An 18669-nucleotide genomic window follows, 5' to 3' on the forward strand; every position below is an offset into this window, starting at 1 on the left:
TTCCCAGCCTTTCGCTGGCCCAGAAAGCTCCCCCTCCATTTTCTTCAATAACAACACCCTCTCTTTTTATTCGTTTTCGGCTTTATTGTATTCGCCGGCCCCAGCAAGCCTCAGCCGAGGGGAAGGGGGTTACGGTGTAAGCGCAGCTCGGTTCTCATTCCGCGACTGACTCCTGCTGCACCCCGCGGGTACTGCACCAGGCGAACCGCTGCTGACACCACGGTTCCGAGGAGCCCCCACAGGAGTCCTTCGGCGTGCTGAGGGAAAGAGAAAGCCCAGCTCCGGGCGCAGCGCTCCCCACACTCTCCCCATGGGGCCTCTCCACCGCCCCACACGGCCCCGGCTGCTCCCCTCCGGGCCTTCCACCGCCCCGTCCCCAGCCCCGAGCAATTGATCACAGAACGACTCGCCCCGCCTGTCGCTGTCCGCACACGCGACGGGCTTAATCGAGGTGTCGGCGGATCGACTCGTTGGGCTTGGGGGCGGGTGCGGGCGCGCCGGGAGGGGGCCGGCGGCCGGCGCCATTTTGCAGGAAGAGGTGAGCGGTGCGAGGGGTTTGTTGCTCCCGGTGTTCCCGCTTCCATCCCGTCGCCCGCGGCTGCCAGCTTCGGGCCCGGAGCGAGCGGGCAGCGCCGCGCTGCCTTTGCGGGACCGCGCTTGGGCAAGCCGGAGGGTGATCGGCCCCGCCGGTCGGGGTGAGGGGCGGGAGGCGAGGCTGGGCAGTGCCTCGGAGGCCAGTGCGTTCCCTTCTCTTCCAGGACAGCCAGGCCTGTAGGCGAGAGGGAGTCCAGCGTCTGCAATGGCCAGTGTGAGTAACGCAGGTCTTGTCTCCCGAGTGCTGTGGGCACCTTCCCCTCCGGCTCGGCAGGACGCGGGTGGGTGCAGAGCCGGCCCTTGCCTCGTCCCGGGAGGGAGGCAGAGCACCGCTTGGTGTTGGGGGCGGTTTGTTTCCCCTTCTAAAGCTGCCTAGAAATCATTACGCTTCTAAGGAAACGTTGCTAAACATCCGAGTTCTACCCAGGTTCGTCTCAATTAGTCATATTATTGCCATTCAAACCAATTTCTGTGGGTTATCGTGGGAAGAATCGAAGTGAGGCTTAGGTAGGGCGGGCTTTGGTTTGGTGCTTAAGGTTTAGGTTAAACACGCAGTTTCAACAGCTTGCTTCCCAACTAAGCGATCAAAGCCACCCTTTACTGACTTTTTAAAGTGTTGTCACGGAGACAGGAATAATTTACTGGCTTCTGCCAGTTGTGTAAAGCTGAGTACATAAATATTTGCATCAGTCAGCGCAGCCAGCACGCCTGTAATTAACACTAACATCTCCAGCTTAAGTGATGCTAATTATAAGGGGGGGGGGGGAGGGGAAAAAACCCACCCAAACAATCTTTTTCTTGTAATTATGTCAGGTGTAATTGTTTGTTTCCTCTGCAGTATCATCATTAGTTTCAAGGGGAAAAGGTGGAATGAGCAGACTTTGGTTGTCACAGGGACCCTTTAAGCCTGGAAGCTGTTTGCAATGAGGCAGCTTGAGGCTGCAACTGTAAACACTTGATTGAAGTCGAGACAGTCAAGCATCTCACTGTGCCTCTGATGCTTGTAGAGACTTTGTGTGTAAGAAGCTGATGTAGATCCTGATCTTCTGAACAGTGTTTTAAACAAATCCTGGCACTTGCTCACCTAGTTTTTGAAGCAACCCTGTTGCATCCAGCTTTAGTGTGCACCACACGGGGATCAACATCTACAGACTCAAGGAAACAGCACTTCAGGAAAATAGTTACCTCTTTTAGTGTCAGTTTGTCAAAATGGTCTTGTGGTTATCATCTTGTAATTATGCCAGGTGTAGTTGTTTGTTTTGTCTGCAATATGGTCATTATTCAAAGAGCAATTGCAAGGGGAAAAGGCTTTCAGGTGGAATCAGCAGGCTTTTGTTGTCACAGGGACCCTTTAAACCTGGAAGTGGTTTACAGTGAGGCAGCTTAAGGCTTCAACTGTAAACACTTGATTTAAGGCCAGTGACAAGCAGAGTTCCTCAGGGATCAGTCCTGGGACCTGTGTTGTTCAACATCTTTGTGGGTGCCATGGACAGTGGCACTGAGTGCACCCTCAGCAGGTTTGCTGATGACACCAAGCTGTGTGGTGCATCAGACAGCTGGAGGGAAGGGATCCATCCAGAGGGACCTGGACAGGCTGGAGAGGTGGGCACAAGCCAACCTCAGGGGGTTCAACAACACCAAGTGCAGGGTCCTGCAGCTGGGTGGAGGCAATCCCAGGCACAAATCCAGTCTGGGCAGGGACTGGCTGGAAAGCAGCCCTGAGGAGAGAGACTTGGGGGTGCTGGTGTACAAGAGGCTCAACATGAGCTCTCAATGTGCACTTGCAACCCAGAAAGCCAATCCTGGGCTGCAGCAAGAGAAGTGTGGCCAGCAGGGCAAGGGAGTTGATTCTCCCCCTCTACTCAGCTCTGGTGAGACCCCACCTGGAGTACTGCATCCAGTTCTGGGGCCCCTAAGCACAAGAGGGATCTGGAGGTGCTGGAAGGTGTCCAGAGAAGGGCCACGAGGATGAGCAGAGGGCTGGAGCTGCTCTGCTCTGAGGACAGACTGAAGGAGTTGGGGCTGTTCAGTCTGGAGAAGAGAAGGCTCTGAGGTGACCTCATTGTGGCCTTCCAGTATCTGAAGGGGGCTACAAGAAGGCTGCAGAGGGACTTCTCAGGCTCTCAGGTAGTGATAGGACTAGGGGGAATGGAATGAAGCTGGAGGTGGGGAGGAAGTTCTTCCCCATGAGAGTGGTGAAGCCCTGGAATGGGTTGTCCAGGGAGGTGGTTGGGGCCCCGTCCCTGGAGGTGTTTAAGCCCAGGCTGGCTGAGGCTCTGGCCAGCCTGATCTAGTGTGGGGTGTCCCTGCCCATGGCAGGGGGGTTGGAACTAGATGATCCTTGTGGTCCCTTCCAACCCTGACTGATACTGTAACTCAAAACAATCAAGCATCTGATGCCTGTAGAGACTTTGTGTGCAAGAAGCTGATGCTTGCTGATGTAGATCCTGATCTTTTGAGCAGAGTTTTCAACAAACAAATATTGGCACTTTCTCAGTTAGTTTTTGGAGCAGCCCTGCTGCATCCAGCTTTAGTGTGCACCACACAGGGATAAACTTCTCCAGACTCAATGAAACAGCACTTCAGGAAAATAGTTAATTTTTTTGTGTGTCAGTTTCTCAACATTTCTTTTCCCTCACCTGGAAAATCCAAGTTTTATGGCCCACAGACCTCCTAGTGCATGCTTTTGTGCAGCTGTAAGCAAAGTTATTAGCAGCTTTGTGCCAGAGTGAAGCTTTCCCCCCCCCCCCCCCCCCCCCAATTGTTTCTTATTACATTACCCTTTCACAGCATGTTTTGAGCATGTGATGGGTTGTTCTTCAGTGCAAATGCACTGTCAGTCTGTTTTAAAAAGCATAAAGTCTAGATCAAGAGTTTTCACTTCAATCATACTTCTTTAAAACAAAAGCCAGAACAAAGCACAAACCCAACAAGAAAACCTCAGCACCAGCTGCTCATGTTCCTACTCTGGATGCTGCCACTGGGCCTCACAGTGAGTCTTTGTGGCAGGGAGCCTCTGGTTCTTTGGGACCCTGTTGCTGAGCTCCTTAGCTTGCTTGGGCAGAGAGCATTGCATCATTGTTCTGTTTGCTGTGTGGCTGAATCAGTTTCTGTTACAGGATCATCTTCAGCAGTTGGGAGTTGACAGCAAGCTCCATGGTGTGAAGCAGATTTTCTGGTGTATGCCAAGACCACAGAGTTCATGAAGGTTTCATGGTTTAGAATAGGATAGGATAGAATTAACCAGGTTGGAAAAGACCTCAGAGACCATCAAGTCCAACCTATCATCCAACACCATCTAATCAACTAAACCATGGCACCAAGTGCCTCAGCCAGGCTCTTCCTATACACCTGCAGTGCTGGTGACTCCACCACCTCCCTGGGCAGCACATTCCAGTGGCCAATCTCTCTTGCTGGGAAGAATTTCTTCCTATCATCCAGCCTAAACCTCCCCTGGTGCAGCTTGAGACTGTGTCCTCTTGTTCTATTGGTGATTGCCAACCCCCACCTGGCTGCAACCTCCCTGTTGGTGATTTTTGGCTGCTGTGGTGATGATCTGTTTGCAGCTACACTTGTTTGTAAATATGGGAGAGTGCTGAGCTTGCAAAAGTGAAAAACACTGGGCTGAACTAACTGTTCACATGTTTAATGTTTAAACCTTTGTGGAAAGAAGCTGAAATGTCCCCACCTAGAGTTGTAGACCCTAATCTGCAGTGACTATTGTAGATTCATTGAGTGGTTTGGGTTGGAAAGGATCTTTAAAGCTCATCTAGTCCAACCTCCCTGCAGGCAGCAGGGACAGCTGCAGCTGGAGCAGGTTGCTCAGAGCCCCACACAGCCTAACCTGCAGTGGCACCAGGGATGGGTTGTCTACCACAAATCTGGGCCAGTATCTCACCAACTTCAGTGTCAAGCATTCCTTCCTTCTCTCTAGTCTGAATCTCCCTCTTTTAGTTCAAACCATCACCTCTTGTCAACAGGCCCTGCTCAAAAGTCTGCCCCCAGCTTTCTGCTCAGCCCTTGAAGCACTGCAAGGCCACCAGAAGGTCTCCCTGCAGCCTTCTCCAGGCTGAGCAAGCCCAACCCTCTCAGCCTGGCCTCCCAGCAGAGGGAGAGACTGAAGCAAACATCCTGGATATCAGCATTTACTTACTAAACAGCATGTGGGGGCAATTTCTGATAACCAGTCCTGTGATTGAATTGTGCCAGTCATGGCCAAAAGGGCATGCATGGGACAATGGAAACAGTCCTCCTCCAGAACTTAGTTTGGGTTGGGGAGTTTCAGTGGTGCTATTGAACCTTTCTTTTTCCTCCCAAGGAGACCTTCCACTAAGTGGTTTTTGTGGCTTTGTTTACACTCTGGCAAGTGAGACAGAAAAGCAATAATCAACTCCTTTTAAATGGGGGCTTTAGACAGACACCATTGAGCATGATTGGAAATGTCAATTAATGAAGCTTGAAAGTTTCTCTTGTGATTCCACAAAGCTGCACTTCAACTAATAGTGGGGTTGGGTGGTTTTTTCTTTGCTGTGTAATACTTACTTTGTGTTTCTCTTCTCAGGTGCTCTGTAACAGAGCCAGATTGGTCACCTACCTGCCAGGGTTTTATTCCTTAGTCAAAAGAGTTGTAAATCCCAAGGCTTTTTCTACAGCAGGTTCCTCTGGCTCAGATGAGCCTCATGTTGCTGCCACACCTCCTGATTTGTGTAAGAAAAAGCAAATTCCTTGTCTTTGAATCCCTGTGCTATCCCAGCTTTGCCCCCATGGAAATGGGGGAAGCCTGAAGTGTGCTTTGTATGTCAGGGCCCTGACTTGAGCACTGTGGCTGGTTGTGATCAGCTGCAGACACTTGCATGGGAGAGGGTTTGGATTTGGTTTGGTTTCTCCTTTCTTTTTTTTTTCCCCCCAATTTTTCTTCCTGTCCATTTTCAGATGTGATGACTAAAGCAAGGCCTTGACTTTTACAGGTCCCAGAACTGTCTGGCCAGATGAAGTAATGGGTCCATTTGGTCCTCAGGACCAGAGATTCCAGCTGCCTGGTAACATTGGCTTTGACTGTCACCTAAATGGCACTGCCTCTCAGAAGCAGCCCCAAGTTTCAGCAAGCCTGCCTGATATATTAGCAGAGCCTTCTGCAAGTGAGAGGCATGAATTTGTCATGGCACAATACATGAATGAATTTCAGGTAAGAACAGGTTTTGTTCTATGTGGAACTGGTATTTCTTGTCTGAAGTGAAGCAGAACTGAACTTTATTCCTCATTGACATGAAAAGAAAGATGTTCTTCTGGGTGGCTTTGAAAGGGGAATTTCAACTGGGGTGAGCAAGAGAGTACACACAGCCTTTAGCTGGAGTGTTTTTCCTTACAGGAGGAAGAAATGGTTTAGGGCATGGGGGTTTATTGGCTTAGCCAAACAGCATTTTAGTAGTGACCTAGTTGTGTGGGAAAAGAAAACCTGAGTTGCAAAACTTGTTGTTTACCAAGTCTCACCAAATGGGATTGGGAGTTTGTTCAGGGTTTGGTTTAATGGATCTGGGCTCCTCAGTTCAAGAAGGACATTGAGACACTTGAATGTGTCCAGAGAAGGGCAATGAGGCTGGGGAGAGGCCTTGAGCACAGCCCTGTGAGGAGAGGCTGAGGGAGCTGGGGTTGTTTATCCTGAAGGAAGAGGAGGCTCAGGGGAGACCTTCTTGCTCTCTACAGCTCCCTGAAGGGAGGTTGTAGCCAGGTGGGGGTTGGTCTCTTCTCCCAGGCACCCAGCACCAGAACAAGAGGACACAGTCTCAAGCTGTGCCAGGGCAGGTTTAGGCTGGATGTTAGGAAGAAATTCTTCCCAGAGAGTGTGATTGGCCTTTGGAATGTGCTGCCCAGAGAGGTGGTGGAGTCCCCATCCCTGGAGGTGTTTAGGAGGAGACTGGATGGGGTGCTTGGTGCCATGGGTTAGTTGATTAGATGGTGCTGGGTGATAGGTTGGACTTGATGATCTCAAAGGTCTTTTCCAACCTGGTTTATTCCTATTCTACTCTATTCTACTCTATTCTACTCTATTCTACTCTATTCTACTCTATTCTACTCTATTCTACTCTATTCTACTCTATTCTACTCTATTCTACTCTATTCTACTCTATTCTACTCTATTCTACTCTATTCTACTCTATTCTACTCTATTCTACTCTATTCTACTCTATTCTACTCTATTCTACTCTATTCTACTCTATTCTACTCTATTCTACTCTATTCTACTCTATTCTACTCTATTCTACTCTATTCTACTCTATTCTACTCTATTCTACTCTATTCTACTCTATTCTACTCTATGATGGGGTTCTGTGGTGTCCACAGTTACTCCTGTTGTGACTGATGAGCTTGTTTTCATTCTCCCTTTTCCTCAGGGTGCTGATGCTCCACAGAAGCAGCAAATAAATAATGCTGAAAGCTACTTTGAAAATGCAAAGGTAGAGTGTGCAGTGCAAGCTTGTCCTGAGCTGCTCCAAAAAGGTACAGTTTCACTTCTGTTGACAGATAAGAACTGTATCTTTGAAATATGGAAAGGGCCTGCAAGAAAGCTGGGAAGGGACTTTTACAAGGGCTGGTAGTGATAGGCTGAGAGGGAATGGACTGAAGCTGGGTGAGGGCAGATTCAGACTGGAGATTAGGGGAAAATTCTTTACAATGAGGGTGGTGAAACACTGGAACAGGTTGCTCAGGGAGGTTGTAGATGTCCTCTCCCTGGAGGTGGTCAAGGCCAGGTTGGATGAGGCCTTGAGCAACCTGGGCTGGTGGAAGGGGTCCCTGCCTGTGGCTGGAGGATTGGAACTGGTTTGTTTAAAGTCCTTTCCATCCCAAACCATTCTGTGAATCTGTGCCACAGAATGTGCAGCAGAGAAGGGTCATGTAGAGTTAAGATTTTACAAAATGCATAGTCTGAAATGAAAACTGAAACTCCCACACCATTTACAAACAGGATAGAACAGAATAGAATGGAATTAACCAGGGTGGAAAAGACCTTTCTGATCATCAAGTCCAACCTACCACCCAGCACCATCTCATCAACAAAACCACGGCACCAAGTGCCTCAGCCAGGCTCTTCCTAAACACCTCCAGGGATGGTGACTCCACCACCTCCCTGGGCAGCACATCCCAATGGCCAATCTCTCTTGCTGGGAAGAACTTCTTCCTAACACCCAGCCTAAACCTCCCCTGGCACAGCTTGAGACTGTGTCCTCTTGTTCTGGTGCTGCTTGCCTGGGAGAAGAGACCAACCCCCACCTGGCTATAACCTCCCTTCAGGGAGTTGTAGAGAGCAAGAAGGTCTCCCCTGAGCCTCCTCTTCTCCAGGCTAAGCAACCCCAGCTCCCTCAGCCTCTCCTCACAGGGCTGTGCTCCAGACCCCTCCCCAGCTTTGTTGCCCTTCTCTGGACACCTTCCAGCACCTCAACATCTTTCCTAACCTGAGAGGCCCAGAACTGGACACAGGACTCAAGGTGTGGCCTAACCAGTGCTGAGCACAGGGCACAATGACCTCCCTGCTCCTGCTGGCCACACTATTGCTGATGCAGGCCAGGAGGCCACCTGGGCACACTGGTGGCTCATGTTCAGCCTCCTGTCACCCACTACCCCCAGGTCCCTTTCTGCCTGGCTGCTCTCCAGCCACTCTGACCCCAGCCTGTAGTGCTGCCTGGGGTTGTTGAGGACAAAGTGCAGCACCTGACACTTGGACTTGTTGAATGCCATCCTGTTGGACTCTGCCCATCTGTGCAGCCTGGCAAGGTCCCTCTGCAGAGCTCTCCTACCCTCTAACAGATCAATTCTTGCTCCCAACTTGGTTTTGTCTACTAATTTACTGAGGATGGACTCAATGCCCTCATCCAGATCATCAATAAAGATACTGAACAGGATGGGGCCCAGCACTGATCCCTGGGGGACAGCACTAGTGCCTGGCTGCCAGCTGGCTGTGGCACCGTTCACCACCACTCTCTGGGCTCTGCCCTCCAGCCAGTTCCTAACTCAGCACACAAGCCAGGTCAGCATTTCAAACCAGAGTGTTGTCTGCTGGGTCTGACATGACAACAGAACAAGAGGGCAGAACAGAAACAGAGGACACAGTCTCAAGCTGTGCCAGGGGAGGTTTAGGCTGCATGTTAGGAAGAAATTCTTCCCAGCAAGAGAGATTGGCCATGGGAATGTGCTGCCCAGGGAGGTGGTGGAGTCCCCATCCCTGGAGGTGTATAGGAAGAGCCTGGCTGAGGCACTTGGTGCCATGGTTGAGTTGATTGGATGGTGTTGGGTGAGAGTTTGGAGGTGATGATGTCTGAGGTCTTTTCCAACCTGGTTTGTGCTATTCTGTGCTATTCTATTCTATTGTATTCTATTCACACCCAGACACATCTTGGATTTAAGTGAAAGGAAAATTCTGAAGCAGGGTCTCAAGGTGAAAAACCACAAGTTAAGTGTCAGGACAAGCCCTCACTTGCTCCTTGTTTCTTCCCTTAGACTTCCAGTCAATGTTTCCAGAGGTGAATGCCAACTGTTTAACAGTGCTAACTGTCACCCAGAAGACTAAGCATGACATGACTGTGTGGAGTCAGGAAGTGGAGGATGAGAGAGAAATGCTGTTAGAAAATGTAAGTGCCTAACCTCACCATCACCACCTTTCTGTTTCTGGGTGCAGCTTTGCTAATGGAGCACATTTCCCTCCATCTCTGCCTCTGTGTCAGCTTTTAGAGCCTTCTGAAGCTGATCTTGTCTTCTCTTACTGGACACAAGGGTTTTTTTTCCAGCCTTTGGAGTGCTCTACACAAAAGTTCTGCTCTTTAGAGTGGGGTGAGTCAAAAGTGGGCTAAAAAGTGGTAAAAATTGCTGCAGTGAATGATTAGAGAGACTTGTTTGTTGTGGGGTTAAGATGAGAAAATAGTTGCTGCCCTTTTGTTTGGATTTAGTACAAAGGATTTTGTAGGATTTCACTGCTCTCCTGTTTTTCTCTGAGGAATCTGAGATTGCACAGTGGAGGCTGTTGGTGAGTGCATCCTACCTGTAAAAAGTGCTTGCCCTGAGGGGTTTGTTCCTGTTGTGGTCAGGGCTGGGCTGGCCAGCAGAGAAGTGCCAGAGGCTCTCCATGAAGCCCTCTGCCTTCCCTAAGGGGAGAGAAAGGGAAGAAGGGAGAAAGGCTGATGGGCTGGGAAAGAAACTCAACCAGCTGGGGTGGAAAGAACAATGCCATGGGAGAGAGACAGAGAGACACAAACCAACATGGAAGCCAAGCCCTGATGGCAATGAGGGCACCGTTGGCACCACTGATGCTGGGGACAGGCACTGGGCAAGTCCCAGGCTGGCCTCAGCAGCAGATGGGAACCAGATTCAGGAGCTGAATTCTGGAAGTGGATTCAGGAACACAGGGATGGGGATGGAAGGCAGAAGGGACAGAGTCCTGCTGGGGCACCAGCCAGGGAAGAAGAGGCTTGACCCTGGGGATCCCTCAGCTTGCTCCTGAAGATTGTATCCATGGACTGCAATCCCTTGTTGGGCACTTGAGGGTCCCCTGTCCTGGCTGCTCCTCCCCAGAGCTGCCACCTCTGCCTTGCTGCCCCCTAAGCTGTGGCAGAAGCTGTGGCAGTGCCCTTGGTGTGCAGAGGAGCAAGTCTCAGGCAGAGCCTTTCTGCAGGCAGCCCTTGGCAGGACCTCTCCCATCAGCTTCTGCCTGCTAGAAGCAGCCCCTGGCTGTGCCAAGCTGCCCTGAACTTCATCAAGTGCCTCAGTGAGCAGAGCCTGAGCTGGGAAGTCCCAGCCCTGAGCAGAACTGGTTGTTACAGCTCAAACCAGAGCAGTCTGAATCCTTTTAGCTTGTGTGTAAGTGACATTTGTTGCATCTTGGAGCTTTTCTCTTCTCGCTCTGTTGCCACTAGAGGGCTCTGAAAATCACTTTATTTCACGCTCTCCCTTCGTTTTGGTGTCACTCCAGCAGGTGTCAGTGTCCTCCACTGCTGCCATTCTTTAGCACCTCAGAAGTCCATCCCTGCTGGAAAGGATTTCTTAGCTTACTTTTTCCCCCCCTGAAACTATTCAAAACCCAGGCTGGGATCTTTTCACTCACTGGGTAGTGAGTGTCATACCTGTGTTTGGAAATGGTCTGGTGCTGGCCTTTCCAGCCTGGAAGGGACATATGTGGCCTGTGTCAAGGCAGACAAAACAGGAAGGAGCAGTCTGGTGGATCAGCCCTAAAGATCACACACAAATTAACATTCCCTTCACTGCAGTGTGTTCTTCTCTTTGAATTATTTCTGGTCTGTTGGGCTTTGGCATTGTAATCTGGTCTAATTACATGTTAATTGGCATCTTTCTTCCTTGTGCACCTCCCTGTCAAGTCTAATCCAGTCATTGCAGGGGTGTTAGGATGTTGGATGTAACCTCCTGGCCTAAAGGTTACTAACAGCAAGTTCACAAGCAAATGGTCTGTTTGTTTTGCTTCAGAAATGGTTAGAAGCAGCCTTCAAAACCTACTAATTTAATGTGAGAGGCTTGTGCTGAAGTAATGAGGGTTGGGTGCAGCCCAATCTCAATTTACAGTGCTGCATCTCAAGTGGTTGTTAAAACCCCCTCCCCAGGGGTTGTTCCAACAGTGGGTCAAAGATGGACTGTGTCAGAAAGGTGATGCCTCAAATGCTGTCTTCAGGTGGCTTGCTTTCATTTCTGACTCCATTGACACTTGAAATGGAGTCAATCATAGAATCAATAAGGTTGGAAGAGATCTGAGAGATCATCAACTCCAACCTATCAGCCAGCACCACCTGACTAACTAAACCATGGCACCAAGTGCCTCAGCCAGGCTCTTCCTAAACACCTCCAGGGATGGTGACTCCACCACCTCCCTGGGCAGCACATCCCAATGGCCAATCTCTCTTGCTGGGAAGAACTTCTTCCTAACATCCAGCCTAAACCTCCCCTGGCACAGCTTGAGACTGTGTCCTCTTGTTCTGGTGCTGCTTGCCTGGGAGAAGAGACCAACCCCCACCTGGCTGCAACCTCCCTTCAGGTAGTTGTAGACAGCGATAAGGTCTCCTCTGAGCCTCCTCTTCTCCAGGCTAAGCAACCCCAGCTCCCTCAGCCTCTCCTCCCAGGGCTGTGCTCCAGACCCCTCCCCAGCTTTGTTGCCCTTCTCTGGACACCTTCCAGCATCTCAACATCTTTCCTAACCTGAGGGGCCCAGAACTGGACACAGGACTCAAGGTGTGGCCTAACCAGTGCTGAGCACAGTGCAGAATGCCCTCCCTGCTCCTGCTGGCCACACTGTTCCTGATGCAGGCCAGGATGCCCTTGGCCTTCTTGGCCACCTGGGCACACTGCAGGCTCATGTTCAGCCTACTATCAACCAGCACCCCCAGGTCCCTTTCTGCCTGGCTGCTCTCCAGCCTCTGACCCCAGCCTGTAGCACTGCATGGGGTTGTTGTGGCCAGTGTGCAGCACCTGGCACTTGGACTTGTTGAATGCCATCCTGTTGGCCTCTGCCCATCTGTCCAGCCTGGCAAGGTCCCTCTGCAGAGCCCTCCTACCCTCTAACAGATCAACTCCTGCTCCCAACTTGATGTTGTCTCCAAACTTACTTATGATGGACTCAATCCCCTTCTCCAGATTATCAATAATGGTATTGAACAGGATGGGGCCCAGCACTGATCCCTGGGGTCAGAAAGGTGATGCCTCAGATGCTGTCTTCAGGTGGCTTGCTTTCATTTCTGACTCCATGCACACTTGAAATGGAGTCCATCATCAGAGCCACCACAACACAGAGCAGGTTACTGTAAAGGATGATGGAGGGAGCAGAATACTGTGAGAGATTCCTTGTTTTGGACTATTGGTGGCCAGAAGCTGAGCATCTGGAATGCTATTTCTATCAGTTTGAAACCTTGAGCTGCTGAGGGGATTAATGACAGAGAATAGCTCCATGTTTTTGTGCCTTTAATGCTCTGGAAACCTGCACCTGGGACATGTTTAGGTGGTTTTAAAACCATCACACATCTCAGCTTCTGTGGGGTTTTTCCTCCCTTCCATTTGGAGCTTTCTTCAGAAGTGTTCTCTGCTGACCCTCACAACATGGGTTGAAAACTGTTGATCTGGGGGATTAAAAGCACATAACTGAGGCCTCTTGGTGGCGCTCATTTATCTGTGGGGAAAAACAATATGCTGTGGAATCTGCAGCTTGTGTAGGATTTTGTGCCCTGCCTTGAGAGGTCAGGGTAGAGGAGCACAGATGGCTGGGTTTTTGCAGGTGACACCAAGCTGGGGGCAGGAGTTGATCTGTTAAGAGGGGAGGAGAGCTCTGCAAAGGGACCTTGCCAGGCTGGACAGATGGGCAGAGTCCAAGGGCAGGAGATTGAATGCATCTAAGTGCTGGGTTCTGCACCTTGGCCACAACAACCCCATGCAGGGCTACAGGCTGGGGTCAGAGTGGCTGGAGAGCAGCCAGCCAGAGAGGGACCTGGGGGTGCTGGTTGAGAGTAGGCTGAGCCATCACTGTGCCCAGGTGGCCAAGAAGGCCAATGGCATCCTGGCCTGCATCAGGAGCAGGGAGGTCATTGTGCCCTGTGCTCAGCACTGGTTAGGCCGCACCTTGAGTCCTGTGTCCAGTTCTGGGCCTCTCAGTTTAGGAAAGATGTTGAGATGCTGGAAGGTGTCCAGAGAAGGGCAACAAAGCTGGGGAGGGGTCTGGAGCACAGCCCTGTGAGGAGAGGCTGAGGGAGCTGGGGTTGCTTAGCCTGGAGAGGAGGAGACTCAGGGGAGACCTCATTGCTCTCTACAACTCCCTGAAGGGAGGTTGTAGCCAGGTGGGGGTTGGTCTCTTCTCCCAGGCAAGCAGCACCAGAACAAGAGGACACAGTCTCAAGCTGTGCCAGGGAAGGTTGAGGCTGGAGGTGAGGACAAAGTTCTTCCCAGCAAGAGAGATTGGCCATTGGAATGTGCTGCCCAGGGAGGTGGTGGAGTCCCCATCCCTGGAGGTGTTTAGGAAGAGCCTGGCTGAGGCACTTGGTGCCATGGTTTAGTTGATGAGATGGTGCTGGGTGATAGGTTGGACTCGGTGATCTCTGAGGTCTTTTCCAACCTGGTTTAGTCTAGTCTAGTCTATTGTAATTTTGTTCTGTGCCTGACAGATAACTGCAACTCAACTCCAAAGGTGAAAGAAAAAACCCCCAACCCTTCTCCACTTAGCTGGTGTGAAAAGTTTGCTTAAAAAGGCAAGAAACAGTAAAGCCTTTGAAACTGATCCTTCAGAGGAGAGAGGGTTTGATGATGTGTTACAGAACAGGGGAATCAGTGGCACATTGCTCCACTGAAAATGCTCTCTTCAGGAGCATCAGCTGCTTGTCCTCCAGTGTTAACTGACACAGCACCTACAGCTTTGCTCATGGGAGAGCTTGAGATCAGCCTTCATCCTGGCCACCAATTCACTGCCAGAGAGTTGCTGTCAAAGCTGAAGTGCTCCTGGACCTGTTCAGACTGTTAATCCATTCCTGAGTGGCACAAGGAGCACTTTTCAGCCCCACATGGTTGGAGTAGCCCTGATGTGTGCCAGGAATTCTGATCCTTCTCATGTCACTAATGTTTTTATTGCAGGCAGGCTGATTTTGTTTCCTTTGTTAGTAGAGGCCAAAGGAAATCTGTGCTTGTTCCCTGTCAGGATGTGCTCTCTGGTGTGTTTCTCTCTGTAACAAACATCTCACTCAAGATCCTTCTCTCCCCTTTTTTGCCCCTTCTCTTCAAGTTCATCAATGGTGCCAAGGAGATTTGCTATGCAATTTGTTCTGAAGGCTACTGGGCTGACTTCATTGATCCATCCTCAGGACTGGCAGTAAGTTGTGTGATGCAGTGAACACTGCTGTGTCCCAGCCAGCAGTGCTGTTTGCAGATGACACCAAGCTGGAGGGAAGGGATCCATCCAGAGGGACTTGGGCAGGCTTCAGAGGTGGGCCAAAGCCAACCTCATGAAGTTCAACAGGGTCACATGCAAGGTCCTACACCTGGGTTAGGGCAATCTCAAGCACAAAGAAAGGCTGGGGGAGGAGACTGGAAGGGGTTGGAACTAGATGGTCCCTGTGGTCCCTTCCAACCCTGACTGATACTGTGATACTAAGAGAAAGGCTTGGGGGATGTCAGTTAATGACAAACTCCCCATGAGCCAGCAATGCTCTCTGGCAGCCCAGCAGGTAACTGTGTGCTGGGCTGCATCCAAAGCAGTCACAGCAGCAGGACAGGGAGGGCATTCTGCCCCTCTGCTCTGCTGAGACCTCACTTGGAGCACTGGATCCAGTTCTCAGGCCCCCAGCACGAGGACATGGAGCTGCTGGAGAAGGCCCAGAGGAGGCCATGAAGATCATCAGAGGCCTGGAGAACCTCCCCTGTGGTGACAGGCTGAGAGAGTTGGGGCTGTTCAGTGGCTCTGGGGTGATCTTAGAGCAGCCTTGCAGTCCCTGATGGGGGCTGCAAGAAAGCTGGAAAGGGACTTTTTACAAGGGTTTGTAGTGACAGGTTGAGAGGGCATGGATTTAAGCTTGAGGAGGGCAGATTTAGACTGGAGAGTAGGAAAAACTCTTCCCAGTGAGGGTGGTGAGACCCTGGAGCAGGCTGCCCAGGGAGGTTGTGGATGCCCTCTCCCTGGAAGCATTCAAGGCCAGGTTGGATGAGGCCTTGAGCAACCTGCTCTAGGGGGAGGTGTCCCTGCCAATGCCAAGGGGGTTGAAACTAGATGATCTTCAAGATCCCTTCCAACCCAACCCATTCTATGAGCCTTTCATGGGTTAAATCCATCTTTTTTCATGTGTTCCAAAAGCTGTTGCTGTAGAGTAATTCTTAGACTGGCTGAGGGTCACCATTCTCCATACTGTGTCAGTTCTCCCTGCAGCTGGCACTTTGAAGAGCCTGACTGAACAATGAAGTTAATTTTAGTTAATGGTAGAAGTTTTATCCCCCAAGAGCTCTTGGGCACTGCACAATAGGCTGGTTATGCACTCCTGAGGTAGCTTGGAAGTCCTGACACCATGGTAGAGGGTTTTAAGCACTCTCTTTACACTGATTAATGATATCTTTGTTGCCCAGAAAAAAATGAAGAGCTTGTTCCTATCAGACAGCTTTGGCATTCATTACTGGCTTGCTGCAGCTCCCTGGAGGAGCTGACAGTTTCTTAGCAAGACATCTGTGAAGCAGAAAGAGTCTTAAAACTTAGCAGAGGGAATTGAGAAGGCTTCTGTCAAAGCATGAGCAGATTCTTGTCAGAGAGCTAGCTGTTAAAGTCACATCATGTTTGAACATAGGCATTGTTTAGGGTGGGCATGAGGGACAATTTCTTCCCTCAAAGGGTTGTCAAAGCCTGGCCCAGGCTGCCCAGGGCAGTTCTGGAGTCCTCATCCCTGGAAGGGTTTAAAAGCTGTGCAGATGTGGTGCTGAGGAACGTGGTTTAGTGGTGGCCTTGGCAGTGCTGATTTAATGGTTGGACCTGGTGATCTTAAAGGTCCCTTCCAACCAAAACAGCTCCATGGTTCTGTAACCAGAGCTGCTCTGCTTTGTTTCCTGTGTTGATTTCATGAATAAAACTGCACATAAAATATCCTCCAAGTGTAGCTGGAACACCTGAGCTTAGCTTTTGCTTTCCAAAGGGGTAACTCATAGAATCACAGAAGTCAGAAGGGACCTTAAAGATCATCAGCTTCCAAACTCCTGCCATGAGCAGGGACATCTGCTAGACCAGGTTGCTCAAAGCCTCATCCAGCCTGGTTTTAAACACTTCACACAATCACAGAATCATAGAAGGGACCTCAAGGCTCAGCCAGTTCCAACCCCCCTGCCATGGCCAGGGACACCTCACACTACAGCAGGTTGCTCACAGCCACATCCAGCCTGGCTGCAAACACCTCCAGGCATGAGGCTTCCACCACCTCCCTGGGCAACCTGCGCCAGGCTCTCACCACCCTCCTGGGGAACAACTTCTTCCTCACATCCAGTCTCAATCTACCCATTTCTAGTTTTGTTCCATTCCCCTCAGTCCTATCCCTCCCTGACACCCTCAAAAGTCCCTCCCCAGCTTTCTTGGAGCCCCCTTCAGATCCTGGAAGGGCACAGTAAGATCTCCTCGGAGCCTTCTCCAGACTGAGCAGCCCCAGTTGTCTCACAGGAGAGGAGCTCCAGCCCTCTGATCATCCTCTTGACCCTTCTTTGAATGTGTTCCAGCACCTCCAGATCCTTCCTGTGCTAGGGGCTCCAGAACTGGCCACAGTGCTCCAGGTGGGGTCTCATGAGAGCAGTGTAGAGAGGGAGAATCCCCTCCCTGCACCTGCTGGCCACGCTTGATGCAGCCCACGATACGATTGGCTTTCTGGGCTGCGAGTGCACGCTGAGAGCTCATATTGAGCTTCTCATCCAGTCCTTTCTGATACTCCTTGCCATGAAGATGTCTCTTTTCTTTGCCCCCCTTAGTTTTTTGGCCCTTACACCAACAACACCCTGTTCGAGACAGACGAGCGCTATCGCCACCTGGGCTTCTCCATCGACGACCTCGGCTGCTGCAAAGTGATCCGGCACAACATCTGGGGCACCCACGTGGTTGTGGGGAGCATCTTCACCAATGCTGACCCTGACAGCCCCATCATGAGAAAACTGAGGGGAAACTAGGAGCCACCCAGGGGCTTGGCAAGTTCTTCTGACCTCTTAAGATCCCTCTGCTTGATGCTCCTCTCCGAGCGTTGTCAGGGAACGCCGCCCGTTGAGGCAGATAATAAAAGTAGCTGGTATTTATTTTCATCTCTGTGAGTTATGTGTTCACCACATGTGACTTAGGCTATCAATTGATGACAGTCAAACAGATGTGCTTTTGGTGTGCCACATGAATTTTTGAGCTGGGAGTTTCTCCCTCCCTCATGAAGGAGTTGAAAGCTACCTGCACGTAGCCGCCTGGGCTCCTTTGTCTTACTAAGGAGCCACACTTCTTACCCAGTTGGTCTCACAGTGTCTGACAAAGCTCTGCTCCTGGGACTGAAAAAAAATCTTGAGTCTCATTTTCATCAGGAGTTTTGAGTTTTATTTTCATCAGGATTTTGGAGTTTCATTCTCATCAAGGTTTTTGGGGTTTCACTCTCTTCAGGCTGTTTTGGAGTGTCCTTCCCCTCAGGCTGTTTTGGAGTGTCCTTCCCCTCAGGCTGTTTTGGAGTGTCCTCCCCCTCAGGCTGTTTTGGAGTGTCCTTCCCCTCAGGCTGTTTTGGAGTGTCCTTCCCCTCAGGCTGTTTTGCAGTGTCCTTCCCCTCAGGCTGTTTTGCAGTGTCCTTCCCCTCAGGCTGTTTTGCAGTGTCCTTCCCCTCAGGCTGTTTTGCAGTGTCCTTCCCCTCAGGCTGTTTTGCAGTGTCCTTCCCCTCAGGCTGTTTTGCAGTGTCCTTCCCCTCAGGCTGTTTTGCAGTGTCCTTCCCCTCAGCCTTTCAGGGGTTTCCTTCCCCTCAGGCTTTCTGGGTTTCATGGTTTTTTGAGTTTCCTTTTCCTCAGGATTTTGCATTTTCACCCTCATGAGGATTTTTTTTCCTTCCCTGGTTTCAGAGATTGTGCCACAGATTGGACTATGTAAGTGGGGGGGGGAATTGTGGAATGAGCAATGCCATTGTCCTCCCAGGGTACAGAACTGGATAAAACCTGCAGAAATTAATGCTGAATTCATTTGCTGTTCTGAAATGAGACTTGTGAGCTCTGAGTGGTCTCAAGTAACACTTCAGTGTTCACTTGCCTGCTCCAGCCAGAGGCTCAGCCAGAAAGTCTGAAGCTGCTCTAGCATCAGTCATCTCTTCCTGTTGTTTTGTCTCCATGTTGCTTGGGATTTCATTTTCTCAGTGGTAGCTAACTCCATTTAATTAGTTTATATATGTCAGTGCAATTTCAGGTTGCTTTTGTAACTTTCTTAGGTCATTGGCTACAGGGATAATAGGGCAGTGCTTGGATAGCATCATTGTTTCCCTGTGCTTGGCTGCAATTTAGACTTGCCTCTGTGGAACTGCAGTGCCTGAGCAAAGAGTAATTATCAATTATTGCAATTAGGAAAGGATTTCACCAGGGAGG

At 50.5% G+C, this 18669-nt stretch overlaps 1 protein-coding gene across 1 annotated transcript; it reads left to right on the forward strand.

Moving 5' to 3' along the window:
- Nucleotides 1-519: 519 nt before the first annotated feature.
- Nucleotides 520-17367, forward strand: MMADHC (metabolism of cobalamin associated D). Its single transcript, XM_054177642.1, has 8 exons — nucleotides 520-538; nucleotides 759-808; nucleotides 5156-5300; nucleotides 5562-5779; nucleotides 6987-7092; nucleotides 9088-9218; nucleotides 14345-14431; nucleotides 17050-17367. Exons 2-8 carry the CDS (start codon nucleotides 800-802, stop codon nucleotides 17242-17244), a joined length of 891 nt encoding a protein of 296 aa, XP_054033617.1. The 5' UTR covers nucleotides 520-538; nucleotides 759-799; the 3' UTR covers nucleotides 17245-17367.
- The last annotated feature ends 1302 nt before the right edge of the window (nucleotides 17368-18669 follow it).

Source organism: Dryobates pubescens, chromosome 2 (assembly GCF_014839835.1).
Source record: "Dryobates pubescens isolate bDryPub1 chromosome 2, bDryPub1.pri, whole genome shotgun sequence".
Taxonomy (NCBI): domain Eukaryota; kingdom Metazoa; phylum Chordata; class Aves; order Piciformes; family Picidae; genus Dryobates; species Dryobates pubescens.